Source organism: Oncorhynchus keta, chromosome 27, assembly GCF_023373465.1.
Source record: "Oncorhynchus keta strain PuntledgeMale-10-30-2019 chromosome 27, Oket_V2, whole genome shotgun sequence".
In the NCBI taxonomy this organism is placed as follows: domain Eukaryota; kingdom Metazoa; phylum Chordata; class Actinopteri; order Salmoniformes; family Salmonidae; genus Oncorhynchus; species Oncorhynchus keta.
In genome coordinates, this window is record NC_068447.1 from 34,234,621 (window position 1) to 34,255,975 (window position 21,355).

At 42.7% G+C, this 21,355-nt stretch overlaps 1 protein-coding gene across 3 annotated transcripts in view; it reads left to right on the plus strand.

Moving 5' to 3' along the window:
• The window catches only part of LOC118359843 (metabotropic glutamate receptor 4-like), a 311,869-nt gene that overhangs the window by 229,619 nt on the left and 60,895 nt on the right, over positions 1–21,355 (plus strand). For all 3 annotated transcript variants that reach the window (XM_035738666.2, XM_035738667.2, XM_035738668.2), the window contains 3 exons: positions 15,048–15,183; positions 17,823–17,977; positions 18,295–18,435. In XM_035738666.2, the coding sequence (XP_035594559.1) occupies positions 15,048–15,183; positions 17,823–17,977; positions 18,295–18,435 (432 nt within the window). The remainder of the gene's footprint in view (positions 1–15,047; positions 15,184–17,822; positions 17,978–18,294; positions 18,436–21,355) is intronic.

Below are 21,355 nucleotides of genomic sequence, written 5' to 3' on the forward strand. Positions count from 1 at the left end.
GACCTTCTCCAGATCCTTCAGGTTTCGGGGGTGTCGCTGGGCAATACAGACTTTCAGCTCCCTCCAAAGATTTTCTATTGGGTTCAGGGCTGGAGACTGGCTAGGCCACTCCAGGACCTTGAGATGCTTCTTACGGAGCCACTCCTTAGTTGCCCTGGCTGTGTGTTTCAGGCCGTTGTCATGCTGGAAGACCTAGCCGCGACCCATCTTCAATGCTCTTACTGAGGGAAGGAGGTTGTTGGCCAAGATCTCGCGATACATGGCCCCATCCATCCTCCCCTCAATACGGTGCAGTCGTCCTGTCCCCTTTGCAGAAAAGCATCCCCAAAGAATGGTGTTTCCACCTCCATGCTTCAAGGTTGGGATGGTGTTCTTTGGGGTTGTACTCCTCCTTCTTCTTCCTCCAAACACGGTGAGTGGAGTTTAGACCAAAAAGCTCTATTTTTGTCTCATCAGACCACATGACCTTCTCCCATTCCTCCTCTGGATCATCCAGATGGTCATTGGCAAACTTCAGACGGGCCTGGGCATGCACTGGCTTGAGCAGGGGGACCTTGCGTGCGCTGCAGGATTTTAATCCATGACAGCGTAGTGTGTTACTAATGGTTTTCTTTGAGACTGTGGTCCCAGCTCTCTTCAGGTCATTGACCAGGTCCTGCCGTGTAGTTCTGGGCTGATCCCTCACCTTCCTCATGATCATTGATGCCCCACGAGGTGAGATCTTGCATGGAGTCCCAGACCGAGGGTATTTCACCGTCATCGTGAACTTCTTCCATTTTCTAATAATTGCGGCAACAGTTGTTGCCTTCTCACCAAGCTGCTTGCCTATTGTCCCGTAGCCCATCCCAGCCTTGTGCAGGTCTACAATTTTATCCCGGATGTCCTTACACAGCTCTCTGGTCTTGGCCATTGTGGAGAGGTTGGAGTCTGTTTGATTGAGTGTGTGGACAGGTGTCTTTTTATACAGGTAACGAGTTCAAACAGGTGCAGTTATTAATACATGTAATGAGTGGAGAACAAGAGGGCTTCTTAAAGAAAAACTAACAGGTCTGTGAGAGCTGGAATTCTTACTGGTTGGTAGGTGATCAAATACTTATGTCATGCAATAAAGTGCAAATTAATTACTTAAAAATCATACAATGTGATTTTCTGGATTTTGTAATTAGGAAAACCTGCAAAATCGGCAGTTTATCAAATACTTGTTCTCCCCACTGTATTCTCTGATCCTGTGATTGGGTGGACAACATGTTCATGCTGCAAGAGCTCTGATAGGCTGGAGAACGTCCTCCGGAAGTTGTTAGACTTACACAGTAATTATATGGAAGGGGTGAGAACCATGAGCCTCCTAGGTTTTGTATTGAAGTCAATGTACCCAGAGGAGGGCGGAAGCTAGCTGTCGCCCGGCTACACCATGGTACTACCCTACAGAGTACTGTTGAGGGTGCCGTAGACCTTCTTTGCAAAATAGTGTGTTTTAATCAGTTATTTGGTGACGTGATTATATTTAGTATAGTTGTATCTAAAAGTGATACCATTTTAAATTTCTTACAATTAAACATTTGATGAAATTCACTGTGGAGGATGGTCCTCCCCTTCCTCCTCTGAGGAGCATCCACTGGTATATGTGTTGTATGCACTTGTTTACTGTGTCGATGTACTCAGCTAGCAACGAGGGTGCTAAGGCACATAACCTATTTTCACTTCATAGCTTTTCATGTCTGCCTGCGCTAGTTCCAAATCCCGTTTCTCTCTGTTTCCAAATGTAAATATCCCAGGCATAACAGAGTGCTCTAATACTCCCCTCTGTTTTCTCTTGTACCTAGAAGGTGTGTGCTGCCTCACTGCTCTCTCTGTATTCCCCCTGTTCTCCTAGCTACTCCCTCCTCTCCTGTTAGTACACCTCCCTGCGCTCTCTTCTTATAGACTCTAGTGTACCTTCCCCCTTTCAAGTGTACAGTCTGTCTGTGTTTATTAAACATCTGCCTTGGTAGACACACTGCACGCTACACACAGCTGCACACAGCACACAGTGACTGTAAGAGCAAATTCTCAAAGTTGTCAGCCATGTCATCATGCATCAACATAAATATTATTGTGTAACTGGAGCAGTATTAACTAGGAAGTACATGATCAGCAGCACCAGAGTAAGAGAGGAAAGGCAGGATATTAGTGTGACTCCCCATGGGCGCTAAAAGTGTTTGACAAGCAGGCCTGTGGGCACAACACAAACGACTACATTCTCCCACAGTGGTGGTGAACCCACGCCTCTACCACGATTCATTCCAGAGCTGCTGCCTCATATTAGCATGCACACCGAGGAAACTCAGTAAACCCTATACTGTCTGACAAGTCCTCTAGTGTCTGCCATTCCTTATAATACAAGCACACCTTCCCTTACTATCTGGGGAGGGCATACTGTACACATAGGTGCCCTTTTGGATTTTGTACATTTCTCAGTTCTAAAGAGGATAATAGGGGACTTCTGAGAAATGGCTTTGGCATATGGATAAATATAAACAAATGGCAAGTTGGTGAGGTGAAATTGTGGTCATTTACTTCTTCCCATTCAATAGCTGAACCATCCATGTGATTCAAATTAAAACAATCTTTTATACTAGTTCTCAGGGCAAGATTCAAAGCATTTATTCTAAGCAACAGATCATTACTTATATGAATCTCCTCAGAGATTAAGAAAATTATATCCATTGGTTGCAACATTCACTGTGTTTTTATTACTTGCTTGACTTTCTGTCTACACGTTCATACCATATGACAGTGAATCTAAATGATTGGTCTGCAATGTGGGGGATTTCATCATAGAAGAGGGGAAAGAAGGAGAATTTTCCTAATTAAAACCTGTCCTGCAGCTAAAATTAATCTAGAAATGCATTTTGTGGAGAAGCAGGTTCCTGGAAGGTAGTCATTACCGTTGGATTATTACATTGCATAACTATAATAGCAGATGCATAATGAGGGAACGATCATAATTAGATCGATAAAAAGGTATAACAGTCTGTGCTGGATTTGTTTTCGCAGTTCAAAACTTAACTCCCCCTTCCAAACATCGCTGTAATGAGGAAATAATAAGAATACCTGCAGAACAATGAATACATATTATATTCCTACAGAGATTGGTAATGCATTGTAATATGATTGCAATATGATAGCTGATGAAGCAGGCATGCTAGCAGTGATTTTTTGTGGCAGTGATACGTTATGGAGTTTTGTGCCACAGACCCATTAGAGGACCCACATTTTTTAAAATGGTGTGCAGCCGTGGTTGGAAGCACAAGGGCATAATTATATGAAAACCACACCACACAAAAACAATACTTAAGTACAAAATTACAAAATTAAAAAACATAACAAAACCTACTAATTATAAATGTATGAATTAATTGATCAGTTATCACAAAAAAACTAAATATTTGTTTTGTTTAAACGTGTGTGTGCGTGTGCATGTGAGTGTGTGAGTTAGGCTATATGGAGGAGATTACTGAGTAGTTGTTACGCTCATCGAAATGATCGGACCAAGGTGCAGCGTGGTAGGCGTATATTTTATCTTTATTAAAAATGAATTCCTAAAAACAACAAAAGGATAACGAATGTAACGTTCGGTAGGCTACACAGAGCTGTACAAAAACAACATCCCACAAAATGAAGGTGTCAACAGGCTGCCCACCCAAGTCACACCCTGACCAACCAAACAGAGAATAAAAAAGATCTCTACGTTCAGGGCGTGACAGTACCCACCCCAAAGGTGCGGACTCCGGCTGCAAACCTGACACTATACGGGAGGGTCCGGGTGGGCATCTATCTTTGTGGCGGCTACGGTGCTGGACTCAGACCCCGCTCCACCTCTGGCTCCCCCCACTTTGGTGGCGCCTCTGGTGTGGGGACCCTCGCTGCAGGCCCCAGACTGGAGACCCTTGCTGCAGGCTCTGGACTGGGGACCGTCGCTGCAGGCTCCGGACTGGAGACCGTCGCTGCAGGCTCCGGACTGGAGACCGTCGCTGCAGGCTCCGGACTGGAGACCGTCGCTGCAGGCTCCGGACTGGAGACCGTCGCTGCAGGCTCCGGACTGGAGACCGTCGCTGGAGGCTCCGGACTGGAGACGTACGCTGCAGGCTCCGGACTGGAGACGTACGCTGCAGGCTCCGGACTGGAGACCGTCGCTGCAGGCTCCGGACTGGAGACCGTCGCTGCAGGCTCCGGACTGGAGACCGTCGCTGCAGGCTCCGGACTGGAGACCGTCGCTGGAGGCTCCGGACTGGAGACGTACGCTGCAGGCTCCGGACTGGAGACCGTCGCTGCAGGCTCCGGACTGGAGACCGTCGCTGCAGGCTCCGGACTGGAGACCGTCGCTGCAGGCTCCGGACTGGGGACCGTCGCTGGAGGCTCCGGACTGGGGACCGTCGCTGGAGGCTCCGGACTGGGGACCGTCGCTGGAGGCTCCGGACTGGGGACCTGTCGCTGGAGGCTCCGGACTGGGGACCTGTCGCTGCAGGCTCCGGACTGGGGACCTGTCGCTGCAGGCTCCGGACTGGGGACCTGTCGCTGCAGGCTCCGGACTGGGGACCTGTCGCTGCAGGCTCCGGACTGGGGACCTGTCGCTGCAGGCTCCGGACTGGGGACCTGTCGCTGCAGGCTCCGGACTGGGGACCTGTCGCTGCAGGCTCCGGACTGGGGACCTGTCGCTGCAGGCTCCGGACTGGGGACCTGTCGCTGCAGGCTCCGGACTGGGGACCTGTCGCTGCAGGCTCCGGACTGGGGACCTGTCGCTGCAGGCTCCGGACTGGGGACCTGTCGCTGCAGGCTCCGGACTGGGGACCTGTCGCTGCAGGCTCCGGACTGGGGACCTGTCGCTGCAGGCTCCGGACTGGGGACCTGTCGCTGCAGGCTCCGGACTGGGGACCTGTCGCTGCAGGCTCCGGACTGGGGACCTGTCGCTGCAGGCTCCGGACTGACGCGTGGAGCAGGCACAGGACTCACCAGGCTGGGGAGACCTACTGGAGGCCTGGTCCGTGGAGCAGGCACAGGATGAACCGGGCTGTGGGGGAACACTAGAGATCTGGTGCTTATCCTTGGCACCACTCTTCCAGGCTGAATGCCCACTTTAGCCCGGCACCTCCAGAGCATAGGCACATGTCGAACCGGACTGTGGGGGGAGCACTGGAGATCTGGTGCTTAGAACTTGCACCGCTCCTTGTGGCTGTATGCCCACTTTAGCCCGGCACGTGCGGAGAGCAGGCACATGACGCACTGAGCTGTCACAGCGCACCGGAGACACAGAGCGCAGAGCCGGCGCAGGAAACCCTGGGCCGAAAAGGCGCACCGTAGACCAAGAGCGCTGAGCTGGTACAATTAGCCCTGGCTGGATGCCCACTCGAGCGTTGCACTTGCGGAGAGTTGGCTCCGAGTGCGCCGGGCTGTGCAAGCGCACTGGTGACACGGTGCCTGACCAGTAACACGCACCTTGCCATGAGCATTGGGAGTTAGCTCCGCCAACCTCCCCGTGTGCCCCCCCAAAAAATATTTTGGAGTGGCTTCTCAGGCTTCCGTCGATGACTTGCCTCCTCATATCGTCGCCGCTCCTCCTTCGCTGCCTCTATTTCCTCCTTTGGACGGCGATATTCTCCAGCCTGCGTACAGGGTCCTTTACCATCCAGGATCTCCTCCCACGTCCACTCGTCCTGTCCACGCTGCTTGGTCCTTCCTTGGTGGGATGTTCTGTTACGCTCGTCTAAATGATCGGACCAAGGTGCAGCGTGGTAGGCGTACATTTAATCTTTATTAAAAATGAACACGTAAAAACAACAAAAAGAAAACGAACGTAACGTTCGGTAGGCTACACAGAGCTGTACAAAAACAACATCCTACAAAACTAAGGTGGCAAAACAGCCTGCCTAAGTATGATTGCCAATCAGAGACAACGATAGACAGCTGTCCCTTATTGAGAACCATACCTGGCCAAAACATAGAAATAAAGAACATAGAGTTTCCCAACCTGAGTCACACCCTGACCAACCAAACATAGAGAATAAAAAGATCTTTACGGTCAGGGCGTGACAGTAGCTTGGTTCATCAGGCTGACCCCAGTCTTCACTTGAAGTTATTGAGGGATAATGATGTTTTGGCAATGTGAAGATAAGAATACCAGAGTATGGTACCTCTTTATCTGATAGAGAATTGACTATGTGAGGTGTGGCAGATAAGAGGAAAAAGGTTATCGCAGTGTCTTGTGTTGTACATAATGTACTGGCCCAGACAATATTACAGTAAATTAGATTTGGGTCAATTATACTATAGTATAGAGTTAGGAGTCAAGCATGATGAACCAAACCACTAATCTTTCTGATGATACCAACACATTCCATAAGTTTGCTGCAGACAAAATGAATATGATCTTTCTGGGAAAGCTTTTCATCAGTTAGAAGTCTGAGGAATATAGTGGATGTGACTTGTTCCACTTCATTCCCACCAATTGAGATTCTGGCTCTTTTATTTTTTGCAATATTTCTTATTCTTAATAGTGAATACAATGAAGTTGGATTTTTGTACATTTAAAGATAAGTTGTTTATCTGGAACCATTCGGAAAATTTGGCCATGCCTGAGTTGGCTTCATTAATTAGTGAATCAAAATGATTTAGTGATAAAATCTCATTGGTATCATCAGCAAAGAAGTATGGTAAAAGACACAGCAGCAAGGTCATTGATATAGATTAGGAATACCAAAGGTCCAATTATCAAACCCTGTGGCACATCACAGTATATCTTGGCCTGGTAGATGCACCCATATTTACATAAACAAATTGTTCTCTGTTATAAACACAACTATCAAGGCAATTATATGGATAATCATAAACTGTAATAATGCAATTTATAAATAAAGTAGTATTTCATGATTGAAGGTTAAATAAAATTAAAATAAACCGTGTCAAACACTTTGGATAAATCTAAAAATATGCCAAGAGGGTATTCATTGTTGTTCAGGGCTGAAAAGATTTTATCCACAAGTTGCAAAAGAGCCTGTGGAGTAATTTTTACGAGAACCATATATGTACGCTTACAGAATATAGTGTTGATTTAAATGTTTCAACATTCTCTTATACCCCAATTTTTCCAAGGATTTTAGAAAAACATGGTTGTACAGATATTGGGCGATAATTTGTAAAATATATTTGATGCCCATATTTATAGAGGGGGATAATTTTGACATTTTCTAATCTTTATGCACAATACCAGTTTCCAAAGCTTTGGTGAAGATATACAGTACCAGTCAAAAGTTTGGACACATGTAATAATTCCAGGGTTTTTCTTTATTTTTACTATTTTCTATATTGCAGAATAATAGTGAAAACAAACTATGAAATAACACATGGAATCATGTAATAACCAAAAGAGTGTTATTTTATATCTGATGTTCTTCAAACTAGACACTCTTTGCCTTTGACAGCTTTGCACACTCTTGGCATTCTCTCAACCAGCTTCGTGAGGTAGTCACCTGGAATGCATTTCAATTAACAGGTGTCTTTCCTTCTTAATGCGTTTGAGCCAATTAATTAATTAATTTATTTAACCAGGTAGGCTAGATGAGAACAAGTTCTCATTTACAACTGTGACCTGGCCAATCAGTTGTGTTGTGACAAGGTAAGGGTGGTATACAGAAGATAGCCGTATTTGGTGAAAGACCAAGTCCATATTATGGCAAGAACAGCTCAAATAAGCAAAGGTAAACGACAGTCCATCATTACTTTAAAACATGACTGTCAGTCAATCTGGAAAATTTCAAGAACTCTGAAAGTTTCTTCAGGTGCAGTCGGAAAAACCATCAAGCACTATGATGAAACTGTCTCTTTATGAGGACTGCCACAGGAAAGGAAGAGCCAGAGTTACCTCTGCTGCAGAGGATAAGTTCATTGGAGTTAACATCCTCAGAAATTGCAGCCCAAATAAATGTTTCTCAGAGTTCAGGTAACAGACACATCTCAACATCAACTGTTCAGAGGAGACTGCAGGAAGCAGGCCTTCATGGTCAAATTTGGTCTGTCCTTTGGTCTGATGAGTCCAAATTTGAGATTTTTGGTTCCAACCACTTTGTCTTTCTGAGACACAGAGTAGGTGAACAGATGATCTCTGCATGTGTGGTTCCCACTGTGAAGCATAGAGGAGGAGGTGTGGGAGTGCTTTGCTGGTGACACTGTCTGTGATTTATTTAGAATTCCAGGCACACTTGACCAGCATGGCTACAACAGCATTCTACAGCTATATGCTATCCCATCTGGTTTTCGCTTAGTGGGACTATCATTTGTTTTTCTGCAGCCCATACACACCTCCATGCTGTGTAAGAGCTATTTGACCAAGAAAGAGAGTGATGAAGTTCTGCATCAGATGACCTGGCCTCCACAATCACCCAATCTCAACCCAATTGAGATGGTTTGGGATGGGTTGGACAGAAGAGTGAAGGAAAAGCACCCAACAAGTGCTCAGCATATGTGGGAACTCCTTCAAGACTGTTGGAAAAGCATTTCAGGTGAAGCTGGTTGAGAGAATACCAAGAGTGTGCAAAGTTGTCATCAAGGCAAAGGCTGGCTACTTTGAAGAATCTCAAATGTAGAATATATTTAGATTTTTGGTTACTACATGATTCCATATGTGTTATTTCATAGTTTTGATATCTTCACTATTATTCTACAATTTAGAAAATAGTTAAACTATCGAAAAACCCTTGAATGAGTAGGTTTATCCAAAATGTTGACTGGGACTGTACGTTAGAGGCTCAGTAATCAAGGAAGACACTGATTTCACCAAAGAGGCACCAGTCTCATCATGACCTACTGCTGATATATTTAAGTTACCTCTATCACCTCTATTACAGTACATCAGGGGGATCAAACTGAAGCAGAGAAGGGAAATGTCCCTTAATGTAATCCAAGGAATTTCTATCATGTTTCAGGGAAGACCCAAATGCAGACTGTGTTGAAGTAACAATGTTTATTACAGAAACAGGGGCAGGCAAATGTCAGGTTAAGGCAGGCAGGGGTCGATAATCCAGAGTAGAGGCAAAGGTACAGGACGGCAGGCAGGTTCAGGAAAAGCAAGGTACAAAAATCAGGAGTGCGAGGAAAAAGCGAGATGGAAAAAGCAGGGACAGGGACATCCGCTGGTAGACTTGAAGAAACTAGACGAATTGGCAACAGACAACAGAAAACACAGGTATAAGTACCCAGGGGATAAAAAAATAGAGAATAAAAAACCTCTATGGCCAGGGTGTGACAGAGGGCATGACAGAATAGCTGTAGATGCCTTTTGATTGATGTTTTTACAAGTTTACTTTATTTGAGGATTCTTGGAATTAGTTAGTAAAATAAATAAAAAGTAAAATAAAAAATAAAATAAAAAAATGGATAAGGTGAATAAATGTGTTCTTATACTTTTTGTTATTTGCAGAATTCAGGGGAGAGGAATTAAGGAATACACTTTTTATACAACTTGTTTTTAACAGCGACTAGAAGCAGCGACTAGAAGCAGCGACTAAACCGGTTGTTAACCAAGGTTTCCAGAACCCTTCTGCTGCTCCCTTACACCATTTAACTAAGGGAAAGCAGTGGTGAAATACAGAATTGAAAGATGTGAGAAAAGTCTGGTAAGCAGAATCCACATTGGCCTGATTATAAAAATGTTCCCATTAAATATCATTAATCAACATCCTAAAGCGCTCACAATTACTTTAATATATATATATATATATATATATATACTTGTAATGCTACTAATAATTTCCATCTGTTCCAAGGAGATAAATATCAGTATAAAGTATTCCTGTATTAGCCACATTATTCAAATCATTTGTTAAAAATATTGATGATCTGGTCACTCTTGTAGGCTTATAGATGGGGGATACAGATAGCTGTAGTTTAAAGTATTCAAAAAGTCAGATGTCAGTGACTGGTTCTCACTTTTAATTACGTTTATGTTGTAATCACCCAATAGAAAACACATTTTTGCTAGTTTCAAACTTGGATTGAAGCTATGTCAGAATTCGGTGGCCGATAGATGCATATAATTACCAGTTTTTTACCACCAAAAAATTAACAGGAGGGAATTTCGATGAAAAGAGATTCAACATCATCAGATGTAAGTGCGAGGTCCTCTATTACAAAGAATTGAAAACATTTATGAACAAAAATGGATACTCTTGCTCTCACTCTGGATGTTCTACAGTGGTGAACAGTATTGTAAGGAGTCATGTCATAAAGCTTGTCTCTTCAGTCAAACATGTTTCTGAAAGGACAACAATGGAAAATTGAGAGAAGACAGAAAATGAATAGGGTGGTGATGATTTTTATGAAGAATGCGAACATTCAAATGAAAAGGTAGAAAATAAGCTTACCTTGGAATTAGATACACCGATATACAGGTTGTTAAATTGCTTAACATTATAGTAATCACAAGTGATAGACTCATCTCTGGTAAATGTCAGGTCATTTGAATCTGGATTAAAACAATCATTATATTTATAGTTCTCTTTATTAATATCTAATGACTTGAAGACCATGTTGTCAGGGTTGATATCGTGCCCAACTGAGATACACAGTCACAATCATCCAGAGTGGAACAGAAAAATAGAACTGCAAGCCTCACATGTCCAATACGGCAATACATTTGGGTTAATTTGATTCTGGTTTTAAAATATTTATCAATAGGGGTGCACTTCTTATGGAATGCACATTGACACAGTCCACATAACACCACTGAAGACTTCAGAGGGTTATGACATTTAGAGCGATGTGTGTTTTTGGTCATGAGCTTAGGTGAAACACATGAAAAAAGTAGAATAAATATGTGTGTCAATGTGTTTGTGTGTGTCAAATCAGCTGACTATAGCGGAGTCACTTGCAATAGGCAAGAGAGGGGGGGGGGGGGTGAATATACAGCTAATCATACTTCAGGTATGAGATTTTGCCTTTTTTTCATTCTTCAATTATTCGTGGCAACAGTTCCTTTTTTTTGAGGCATACCTTTTTTGAGAAGTCTTCATTGATAAAGATTTTGGTTCCCTACAGGCGTTTGGCTCTTCTGAGAATATCCTCCTTGTCTTTGAACCTGAGCAGTTTCACCATTATAGATCTGGGCCGTCCATCGGGGAATAAAGTTCCATTCCTTTGCGCCCTCTCTATCTCGATGAGTTTAGGTGTCACGTGTGCTCCCTCTCCGGCCTCTAGGTCATCAGGCTGCTCATTATCCCACACACCTGTCACCATTGTCACGCGCACCAGCGCCTCATGACTCACCTGGACTCCATCACCTCCTTGATTACCTTCCCTATATATGTCACTCCCTTTGGTTCATTCCCCAGGCATTGTTATTTCTGTTCCAGCTTCATGTCTGTGCGTTGTTTGTGTTTCTTGTTTTGTATTAATTTCCGTTCCTTTAATGTATTCACTCCCTGAACTTGCATCCCGACTCTCAGCGCAGAGAGTTGACCTTCCAGGGGTTTCTTGCCTTGACATGCAATCGATTAAAATGTTATTTCACCTAGATTATTTTTTGCGGTAGTCTCCTTTGGAAGAGCGCTTGTCAAGTGTTGTTTGGAAAATGCAAAATCCTCAGACATGGTGCTTCTCCGACTGCGTAAATTCCAAACTTTGTTTAAATTCCATACATCCATTAACGGATGAACCATTTTTTGGTGAAATACAGAAAGTTGCAGAAAGGACTTACATATATTTTCCTGCAGATCTATTAGATCTTTATAGTGGACCTCGACTGCTTTCACTTTCTCTCTATCTCCCTCCCCTTGCTCCCCTCTTCAGAGGCTAGGCCACAGAAAAGTAGCAGTGAAGTGAAGAGGGAGCGGAGAGAAGGGATAACTCTCTATCTCCTCCACAGAGCATATGGTTAGGGACCCTGGGACTGAGACACCAGTGAGGCAAAGACGCTCTTAAGATGGATAGAGTCTCCAGTAATGACAAGGAGAGGTGCTATAGCATTCCTCTAGATCTTGCAGAAGTAAAATTTCCCATGAGTCTACTGGCTACGTACTGTATATGGAATGAGACAGCAAGATGGATAGACAAACATACCAGGAGAATTAGTTTAGACTGGGTTTAATTAGTTGGAAAAAGCTTACAGGGTGGAACAGAGTAGGATTGGAGATGGACAACAAGAATGTGGGATGGGAGACTGCATAGAGTGGGGCCCTGAATGGTGATTGTAAGTAGTCTATAAAACACTCCCTAATTTCCTGTCTCAAGTAAGAATATGCTGTAGATGTAAACCCACAAATGGCTTTCAATCTAATGTGGATGGTGTAGGAAAGAATTGTGGAATCATGGATCTGTCAATATGACGATAGCTGGCCATGCAAGAAACAGACATGAACCACATTATGAGTTGGAATAAGTCTCTATTTTTCCAGAGAAGAAAAATAAATGATCCAGCCCAGTGACTGCATGGGCAGAGTACTGCCAGCACCAGATGCTTCATCTAGGCCTATTTGTTGTCACGTGCATGACCAGCAAGATTAGAATATTCACCAGGGAAACAAATAGTGATACAAATCCAGTGGTTTAGCAATACTGCAAAATCAAAGAAAAATCAACTACTTGTACTATACAGTATGTGGGAGTAAAAGAACAGCCATTGCATGCCATTGACTGAGGACTGGTCCATGCCATCAACTGGAAGTGGCCCTTTGCACCTATGAGCTAGCCTGTCATCACTGCCATTGTTGTCCCCCGCTACTTGTTTTTTTCTTACTTTCACTTTCCCAACCTATTAGTCAGAGCTGGGGCGCAGCTTTGTTTTCTGATCCATTGTGAGGCCCTGGCAGCCATTCACTGAACCAGAGGGTATTATTCTTGCATTGATGATACAGCGGGCCGGCTTTGTATGAGTCAAGAGAGGCGAGTTCATTAGCATGCACATAGACGCTGTGGCATTTTGGCAGGACGACAAAACAATTCTCCTGAAATGTTTCTCGGGGAATTAGAAAGCCTTGGCTTGTTTGGTATCCAATGGACGTATGCTGGAGCTCGCTCACTTTCTTTCTGCTGCTGGATACCAATGCCTCAAGGCAAGGTTTGTTGCTCTCTTTGGGGACTTGTAAGTGTATTGGGTGTGTGTAACAGTATTGCTTCCGTCAATCTCCTCACCCCAACCTGGGCTGGATCCAGGGACCCTCTGAACACAACAACAGTCACCCACAAAGCTTAGTTACCTATTGCTTCACAAAAGCTGAGGCTCTTGCAGAGCAAGGGAATTAACTACTTCAAGTTCTCAGAGCGAGTAACGTCACTGATGGAAACGCTACTAGCATGTACAGCTAACGAGCTAGCCATTTCACACCGGTTACATGTATCTAGTCTAACACGCCAGATTAGGAATGATCAGTATGGAATTAGGTTACATGGGTTTGATTGATTTGTATTTAGATGAAATAGCACTGGTTTCTATAACATGTGTGCTGTATGGGTGGGCTGTTTTGGAGTTTTGATCAGATCACTATTCATTTATTTGTGACAACAGTCAGTTTTTAAATGTTTTTAAATGTTTCTGAAGGCCCACTTAATAGTTCAATTTTTCAGTTTTTGACTTATTAAAAAAGTTTGAAATATCCAATAAATGTCGTTCCACTTCATGATTGTGTCCCACTTGTTGTTGATTCTTCACAAAAAAATACAGTTTTATATCTTTATGTTTGAAGCCTGAAATGAGGCAAAAGGTCGCAAAGTTCAAGGGGGCCGAATACTTTCGCAAGGCACTGTACGTTCGCTCAGAATTGCTACACAATTTACCCAGTCTCATTGGCAGCCCTATAAACTGAATGGATGAGTTTTTGTTTCTTAGATCTTCCCCTTGTGGTGCATGAAAATATGTTTTAATACCTTGCATTCCTCCTGCTGTGAAATATTACACCTGCACAATTTTAATCTTGCATCCAGACATCGATAAAATGTCCTGAAGACATGATTAGGATTATTGTTGTTGGTTCAGGAGAGAGCGAAACAAATTCTCCTTGGCTTTGGCCTACTTTCAGTTGAAACGGAGAAATAAGAAAGAGGGTGATTCTAAGAATGATATGCCAGACTAGCTTGGGGAGAACCTGAATTTAGATAGAGGTTTACTGTATCTAAATGCAGATGCCCTTTGCTGATTTTACCAATGTAGTTATTTCTGATTCCTGACACGTGTTCTATACCAATACTCCAAACTACTATTTAAGTAAAGGTCCCCAGGTACAGATTTTTAACTGTTTGGAGGGAGCCCCAAGACAGATTATCTCTTCAGCTTTTGTTCATGTCTATTTTCCCCAGTCTATTGTTAAGAACACTATTTTGATGATTATTCCCTATTGGAATTTGGTCTCTAAGGTCAGAGTTTACCGTAAAGCAATTCTTAGTAATTGGTATCTGGTCCCCTTAGCCGTACAATCGTCCATGGGTGTCAAATGTATAGTCTATTCAAACCCCTGATTTCAGCCTTGATTTAATGTTTTGGAATTATGCATGGGAGGAAGAAACAACAAACATAAGAAAGAGCATTTAGGTCTGCCCTTCCCTCTGAAGGGTGGCCGTTTATTAATAACCTTGCAGAAGTCTCATTTTGGTATCCCTGTGCACATTTTTGTTTAATAAAACTCTTAAATATAGAAGTTTATCTCTTGCATCCAGCATTTCTCCACACCTTGACCAGTTTTCAATTCCTAACAATAGGGGTGGCAGGTAGCCTGGGGGGTAGGAGCGTTGGGCCAGTAACCAAAAGGTTGTTGGATCCCATCCCCGAGTTGACAAGGTAAAAATCTGTTGTTCTGCCCCTGAGCAAGGCAGTTAACCCACTGTTCTCCGGGCGCCGAAGACGCGGATGTCAGTTAAGGCAGCACTCCGCACCTCTCTGATTCAGAGGGGTTGGGTTAAATGCGGAAGACACATTTCAGCTCAATGCATTCAGTTGTACAACTAACTAGGTATCCCCATTTCCCTTAAAAAACAACAACAATAAAAAACAATTGTTCTAACATGTTTTTCCTCTGTTTTGGTTGCAGGAGGTGTGTGCATCTCTCAGTCAGTGAAGATACCACGGGAACCTAAGCTTGGAGAGTTTGACAAGGTAATCCGTAGACTGTCAGAGAACCCCAACGCCCGGGTTGTCATTCTCTTTGCCAACGAAGATGACATTAGGTAAGTTCAGTTGACTGTTACAGGAATGAAAAAAAGATTAAACTAACTAAATGATGGCAACAAAGTAACTCAATCCATCTCAGTTTCTGTTTAATGACGCAACATTCATAATGTTTGCCCATTGGTATAAATGGCTGTAAATGTGTTAATTGTCCTCCTCAGATAACATCCCACAAATTCAGTTAGCTTTTTACTGTAAGCTATAACAGCTTTGTTTTCATTAGGTGTCCACAGTGTAATGGATGTGTGCCAGTTTACATTTAATACATACAATTTAACTATATGTAGCATTCTGATCATAATATGTTCTTCTCATCTGTTGTATATATTTCTAGATGACAGCTATTTCCAATCTGCTGCATATTGTTTAATTCCCTCTAGGATGACTGAGGAGCATCTTGATCAGTTGGCATGGGGTGGCAGTTGGTGATGTGTTGGTGATGTGTGTAGGTGCAAGTGTTGCAGCTAACCATTATGTTCTACAGCACATTCCAACATGACCTAGTACTAACATAAGAATAGAATATACAGTACATATATAGCCTAATGTATGGGTTTGTCCTCCAAATTGATATGATGCAACATTTGCCATCTGTCTGTCATTTGATACACACATAGAATCATAATAATTTCACAATACAACATTGCAGTGGCTTATGGTATGTAAATATGAACACAGGACTTTTGTTGAGAGGTGCATAAGAAGAGAGAGAGAGAGCAAGAGCCAAAACCCTACACAATGTATTGCCAATTTGATTTCAATTTGACCTATCCTGTGAACTTTTTATATTCAAGAATGTAGCAATGACTTTAAAATGTAATTTGTACTCACATATATAATAAATAATGTTAACTTATTCCAAGAGCTTGGTGAGTAGAATGCATATTGTATAATATCCATCTGCCCTCAGAGGCAATACACCAAATGTAGGGATTTTGAGGTTATATGAGGTAATAGGCTTAAAATAAAAATTGGGTTGCTGAGTCAAGTAACACATACAGTATAAACCAATGTGAGAAGTATCCAAAGGCAATATATTACAGTAACCAAAGTTACCATTAAATAACTTTTCCCTTTCTTTACCCTGTCCTATTGTTTTTGCTCAAAAGTACAAATGTGTGGAAAGGAGTTATACATAGCATTAACCTATAATTACCATATACAGGAGGAGCAGTCGACATTAGTCAGGTATATATTCTTCTTAAAGGATTTAGGCAGTGATTTGAGGAAGCCGTGGATGGTGGACGACCAGGGCAGACGTCCCAGTGCTCATTGACTTAATCCAAGCTTGATAATGGGTAATAGTGTGGATATACAGTAATTACACAAAGCCAGTGGGATTTCAGCCCAGTATGCCTGCTCTACCCTTGAAACCAGTCAATGTAAGTGTGCAGCCACTTAATTAAAAAAACTACAATTAAGAGTTTTCAGCACTCGGGCTATAGAAAGATGCTTGAGCAAGAGTGGCCTCATTCACAGGAGAAGGATGTTAATGCCATCATGCATTTTGTCCTAAACATAGACCTTCAGTAATTGAGTGATTTCATGATGAGAACACCTGGCGTTTATGTGATGAACTAGATTGTCCTGTAAACAACCTTAAGGGGGGTTTGCAATTGACAAAACAGGCTCCCTCCCTTCTCCTTACCTTCAGGAATATGTTCTATCTTATTTTGAAGGATGGTACAAGTTGCCATGGACCCGCACAAAGAACCATTCTCAAGTGAGGCAAAAAAGGAGCATATGACAACATTTTCATAGTGTACTGTAGGTTTTGTTATGGACATTATTGTCTCCTGTAAAGCCATATGGGAATGTTGGGGCTCAGAATAACCATGTTTATTCAGTGAGAGGTAGAATAAAGGTCAATATTACTAAAACATGCATTACTCTCAGTCTCTTCATTCTTTGGATTGGGTGGTGAGGAATAAGGGTAGCAGAGTGACTCAGGGGAGCACTGTATTGTTATTGTACCTGGCTGTTGTAGCAACTGTGTTTCCAGTACTACGTCTAATATATCCTGATTGCCTAGCCACTTTTACCCCTACCTACATGTACATATTACCTCAATTACCTCAACTACCTCGTACCCCGTTTGTATTTTGTTTTTTGAATTTGTCTTATTAACTCTGCATTGTTGGGAAAGGGCTCGTAAGTAAGCATTTCACAGTGGAGTCTGCACCTGTTGTATTCTGCGCAGGTGACAAATGCAATTTGATATGAGTACTGTGGTCCTAGTGGCAGCAGAATGAATAATTAATACAGAGCCTGGTGGAACAGCAGGGAACGCCGGCTGGCTCATCATGGTTGCTTCTTAATTAGCTCTATTACCAGGGAGGGACCAACCTTGGAGTAATGTGGCAGCACTGGCAGGCTGGGATGGGTGTTTGCTAGCCTGCACCATGAAAACTCCACAGGGTGGCCTCTGTCACAGGCAGGGATGGTGGCAGTGTTCCAACGGTGTTCTTCTTTAGTGTGTTGTGCTGGTTCTGGGGACCCACGGGGTGTGCAGTTAGGCTTTTGTCCATGTCCAGTACCAACACACTGTTTTCAACTAATCATCAAGGCCCTTGAATAGGTGAATTATGTATATAAGTGGCAAGAATTGTATTGTATTCTCTCTTTTCCCTTCTTATAGGCGGATTCTTCAAGCAGCTAAGAAGGCTAACCAGACAGGACATTTTATATGGGTGGGGTCAGACAGCTGGGGGTCTAAGATCTCCCCCATCCTGAACCAGGAGGAGATGGCAGAAGGGGCTGTCACGATCCTACCTAAACGGCAGCCTATCCGAGGTATTGATGTTATACACACTATATAATGCCCTTTATTCCTCATTGTTCTAAATGCCACACAACGGCAGGTCAAGTGAGGATTACATTTATATCTATTTTCTGTTGTCTATGACAATGTAGTCTAATACAGCATGATGTTTCCATATTAAACACGGACACACTGTAAACAACAACAGGATAAGAACACCAGTGAGATGAAAGTACAATGATGAGGTAGTGTTGGAAAAAAGAGTTGATAAAGTCATGTCACCGTCAGAAAATCCAATGCACATCGCTGCAGTATTTCAAATCCAACTGTGCCTCTCATTGATCTCTAGGGTTTGATCGCTACTTCATCAGCAGAACTTTGGACAACAACAGAAGAAATATTTGGTTTGCAGAGTTCTGGGAAAACAACTTCCAGTGCAAACTCAGTCGACACGCTCTGAAGAAAGGATCCGGCATCAAAAAGTGCACAAGTAAGAATAGGATGTCCTTGTTTGCCATAGCCTACTCCTACACACATTCTGTTTATGACCTCACAGATACAATCGCTAGTTTTAGTATTCTGCACATGTTTTGGTTGATGTGCCATTCCATCTATTTCAATACTATGGTATTCTAAAATGTACGCCCAGGTTGCAGGTGTATACTGTACATACTTCCTGTGGCAAGTTCCAAACTTTGCCAGGAACTTTGATTATTCAAATATGATCAATTAAAGGAGAATAGAATAATCATCACTATATTGCACTTAAGTAACTAGAGGAATGCAGAATGTGTTTTGAAAGTGCAATGTCAAGAAAATAGATTGGTTGTATTACAGATCTTGGCATTTGTTTGTACTTGAATGTAAACCTATAACCCTTCTCCAACAGCCTTACGCATTTACAGGGATGTAGGTTACCGTAGTATGAGCTAGTGTACATTTTAGGTAAATGCAATGTAAATGGTAGGATCCTCTTGTTCCGTTAAACATGATTAAATGTGCCCATTTCTCTACGTCGCCAAGTTCAATCTGCACTGCAGTACAATAGCAATCACCAAAACTGGGCTATTACACAAGTTGAAAACACAATCAATAGCAAATCCAATCAGCATATTGGAGACAAGCTCCCAGGTCATTCAAATCAGTAGGCACTCCAAGCCTGACTGTCTTTCATTTCCCTGTACAGATAACACAATCTGCAGGGTTCTAGTCAGTCTAGACAGGACTGAATGTGGGATTGGTTGGATTGTGAAGCTTTGATGGTTGACTCCTTCCTACACGTTAGTCTCTTGCTTTCATCAGCTTGCTACGATAGTTTTGGGAACCGATAGGTTTCCTCGCAACAGTTGCATGACGTCATGATGTCACAACTCTATACATCAGGGGCCGAGAACTATTTGCAGCGGAGACTGTGTATTAGAACAGAAGATTTGTCACGGCCCACTTTTTTGCAGGTTCAGTTCTTGGTGATCAAAGGGGATCCAAAGAGAGTGGCTGAGAAACATATGTACTTTATTTAATGCATAAGTCGGGATGTACTGTAGAGCTTGTGTTACACTTGACAACCTGATGAAAGACATTAACTTAATGCACTAAATTAGCTGTAAACATGATCCTGCCACCCACTCAAGAAAACACCCTTATGATATTTTCCCATGGAAAATGGCGGCAGGCAGCCTAGGGCTGGGGTTCCCAAATTGTTTTGCTTTGTGACCCACCAATTAAGGTGTCTTTTGAGTCTCAACCCCACCGTAAGGGTTGAGTTGTGAATAAAAATATGCAGACCAAAGACAAGTTTTAAAAAATATGTCTTTGTAGCAGAGCAAAAATGTAGCAGTTGCAAAGCTAATCTCCTGCAATTCCACACATCCTGCCATGGAGCTAAAATAAAATCTTGCTGTTTTATAGCCAATTTCCTGCAATACTAGACATTTTGCCATAGAGCCGAGATTTATTTTGTTTGTTTTTAAGCATATGTTCTACAATTCTATGCATTTTGACATGGCTAAATGCTGTGTTCTTATGCTTAAACATTATATCAAAATCAATGCGTGCCTGATTGTCTAGCTTTGATTGTAAATTCTCAACGATTTTAGGCTATTATTGAACAATATATACAGTAGGTCCACTATCTTTTCTACATACTTTCTATTTGGTTTTAGCTGAAAGCGTTTTTCGATGTATTTTATTTTTTGCAATGTCATCACGCAACCCACTTTGACCCCTGCCGCGAGCCACAAGTGGGACTCGACCCACAGTTTGGGAACCACTGGTCTAGAGGTCAAGAGTGTTGGGCCAGTAACTGAAAGGTTTCTGGTTTGAATCCTCAAAGCCGACTAGGTGTAAGGGGTGCGTAACTGGTGGCAGGGAAGTCAAACGCAGGAGAGCAGAACTTGGTGAAAAGCCGGAGCAGTTTAATATATAAAACTAACGGCATACAAAACAACCAACACATGGGTACTCAACCTGTAGCGCACCAGTAACACATAGCACAAGTACTTACAATAAACAATTCCCGACAAGGACGTGGGGGAACAGAGGGAAAATATACAACATGTAATTAGGGAATTGAAACCAGGTGTCTGTGAAAACAAGACAAAACAAATGGAACATAAAAAATGGATCGGCGATGGCTAGAAGGTCGTCGACGTCGACCACCGAACACCGCCCGAACAAGGAGAGGGACCGACTTCGGCGGAAGTCGTGACCCTAGGTGAAAAATCTGTCAATGTGCCCTTGAACAAGTCACTTAACCCTACTGCTCCTGGAAGTCCCTGTGGATGCATCTTGTCTATGCCACTCTGCCGCTCTGTCATTGCTCAACCATATATTTATGTATATATTCTTATTCCATTCCTTCACTTAGATTTGTGTGTATTAGGTAGTTGTTGTGAAATTGTTAGATTACATGTTAGATATTGCTGCACTGTTGGAACTAGAAGCACAAGCATTTCGCTACACTCGCAATATCAGCTGATAACCTTGTGTATGTGACCAATAACATTTGATTTTATAAGAGTGTCTGCTAAATGACAAAAATGTAAATGTCAACCGTAACCATGTCATTAGCTGATAATAGAGCAGCCTCAAGTGCAGTATATTAGTCATTGGTAAACTTGAGGGGCTCCGGCTCAAGCCAATGTCCTCCTGTCATGGTATCAGCCAAGCAAAACATAATTTTGATAACACCCTTTGGTGCCAAAGCAGTGTGTTGCCACAACGCTTCTGAAAATCCTCGGGTCCACTTATGTGAAAACTGACATTACTGTAAAAAGCATACTCCTAGAACCACAACATACCGCATTCAGCATTGCCATGTGAGGATCTAATTTACAAAACAAATGAATGGTGGTTTCGTTTTCTAAATGGTATAAAGGAATAGAACAAATGTAAGCTCTTTGTTTATTTCA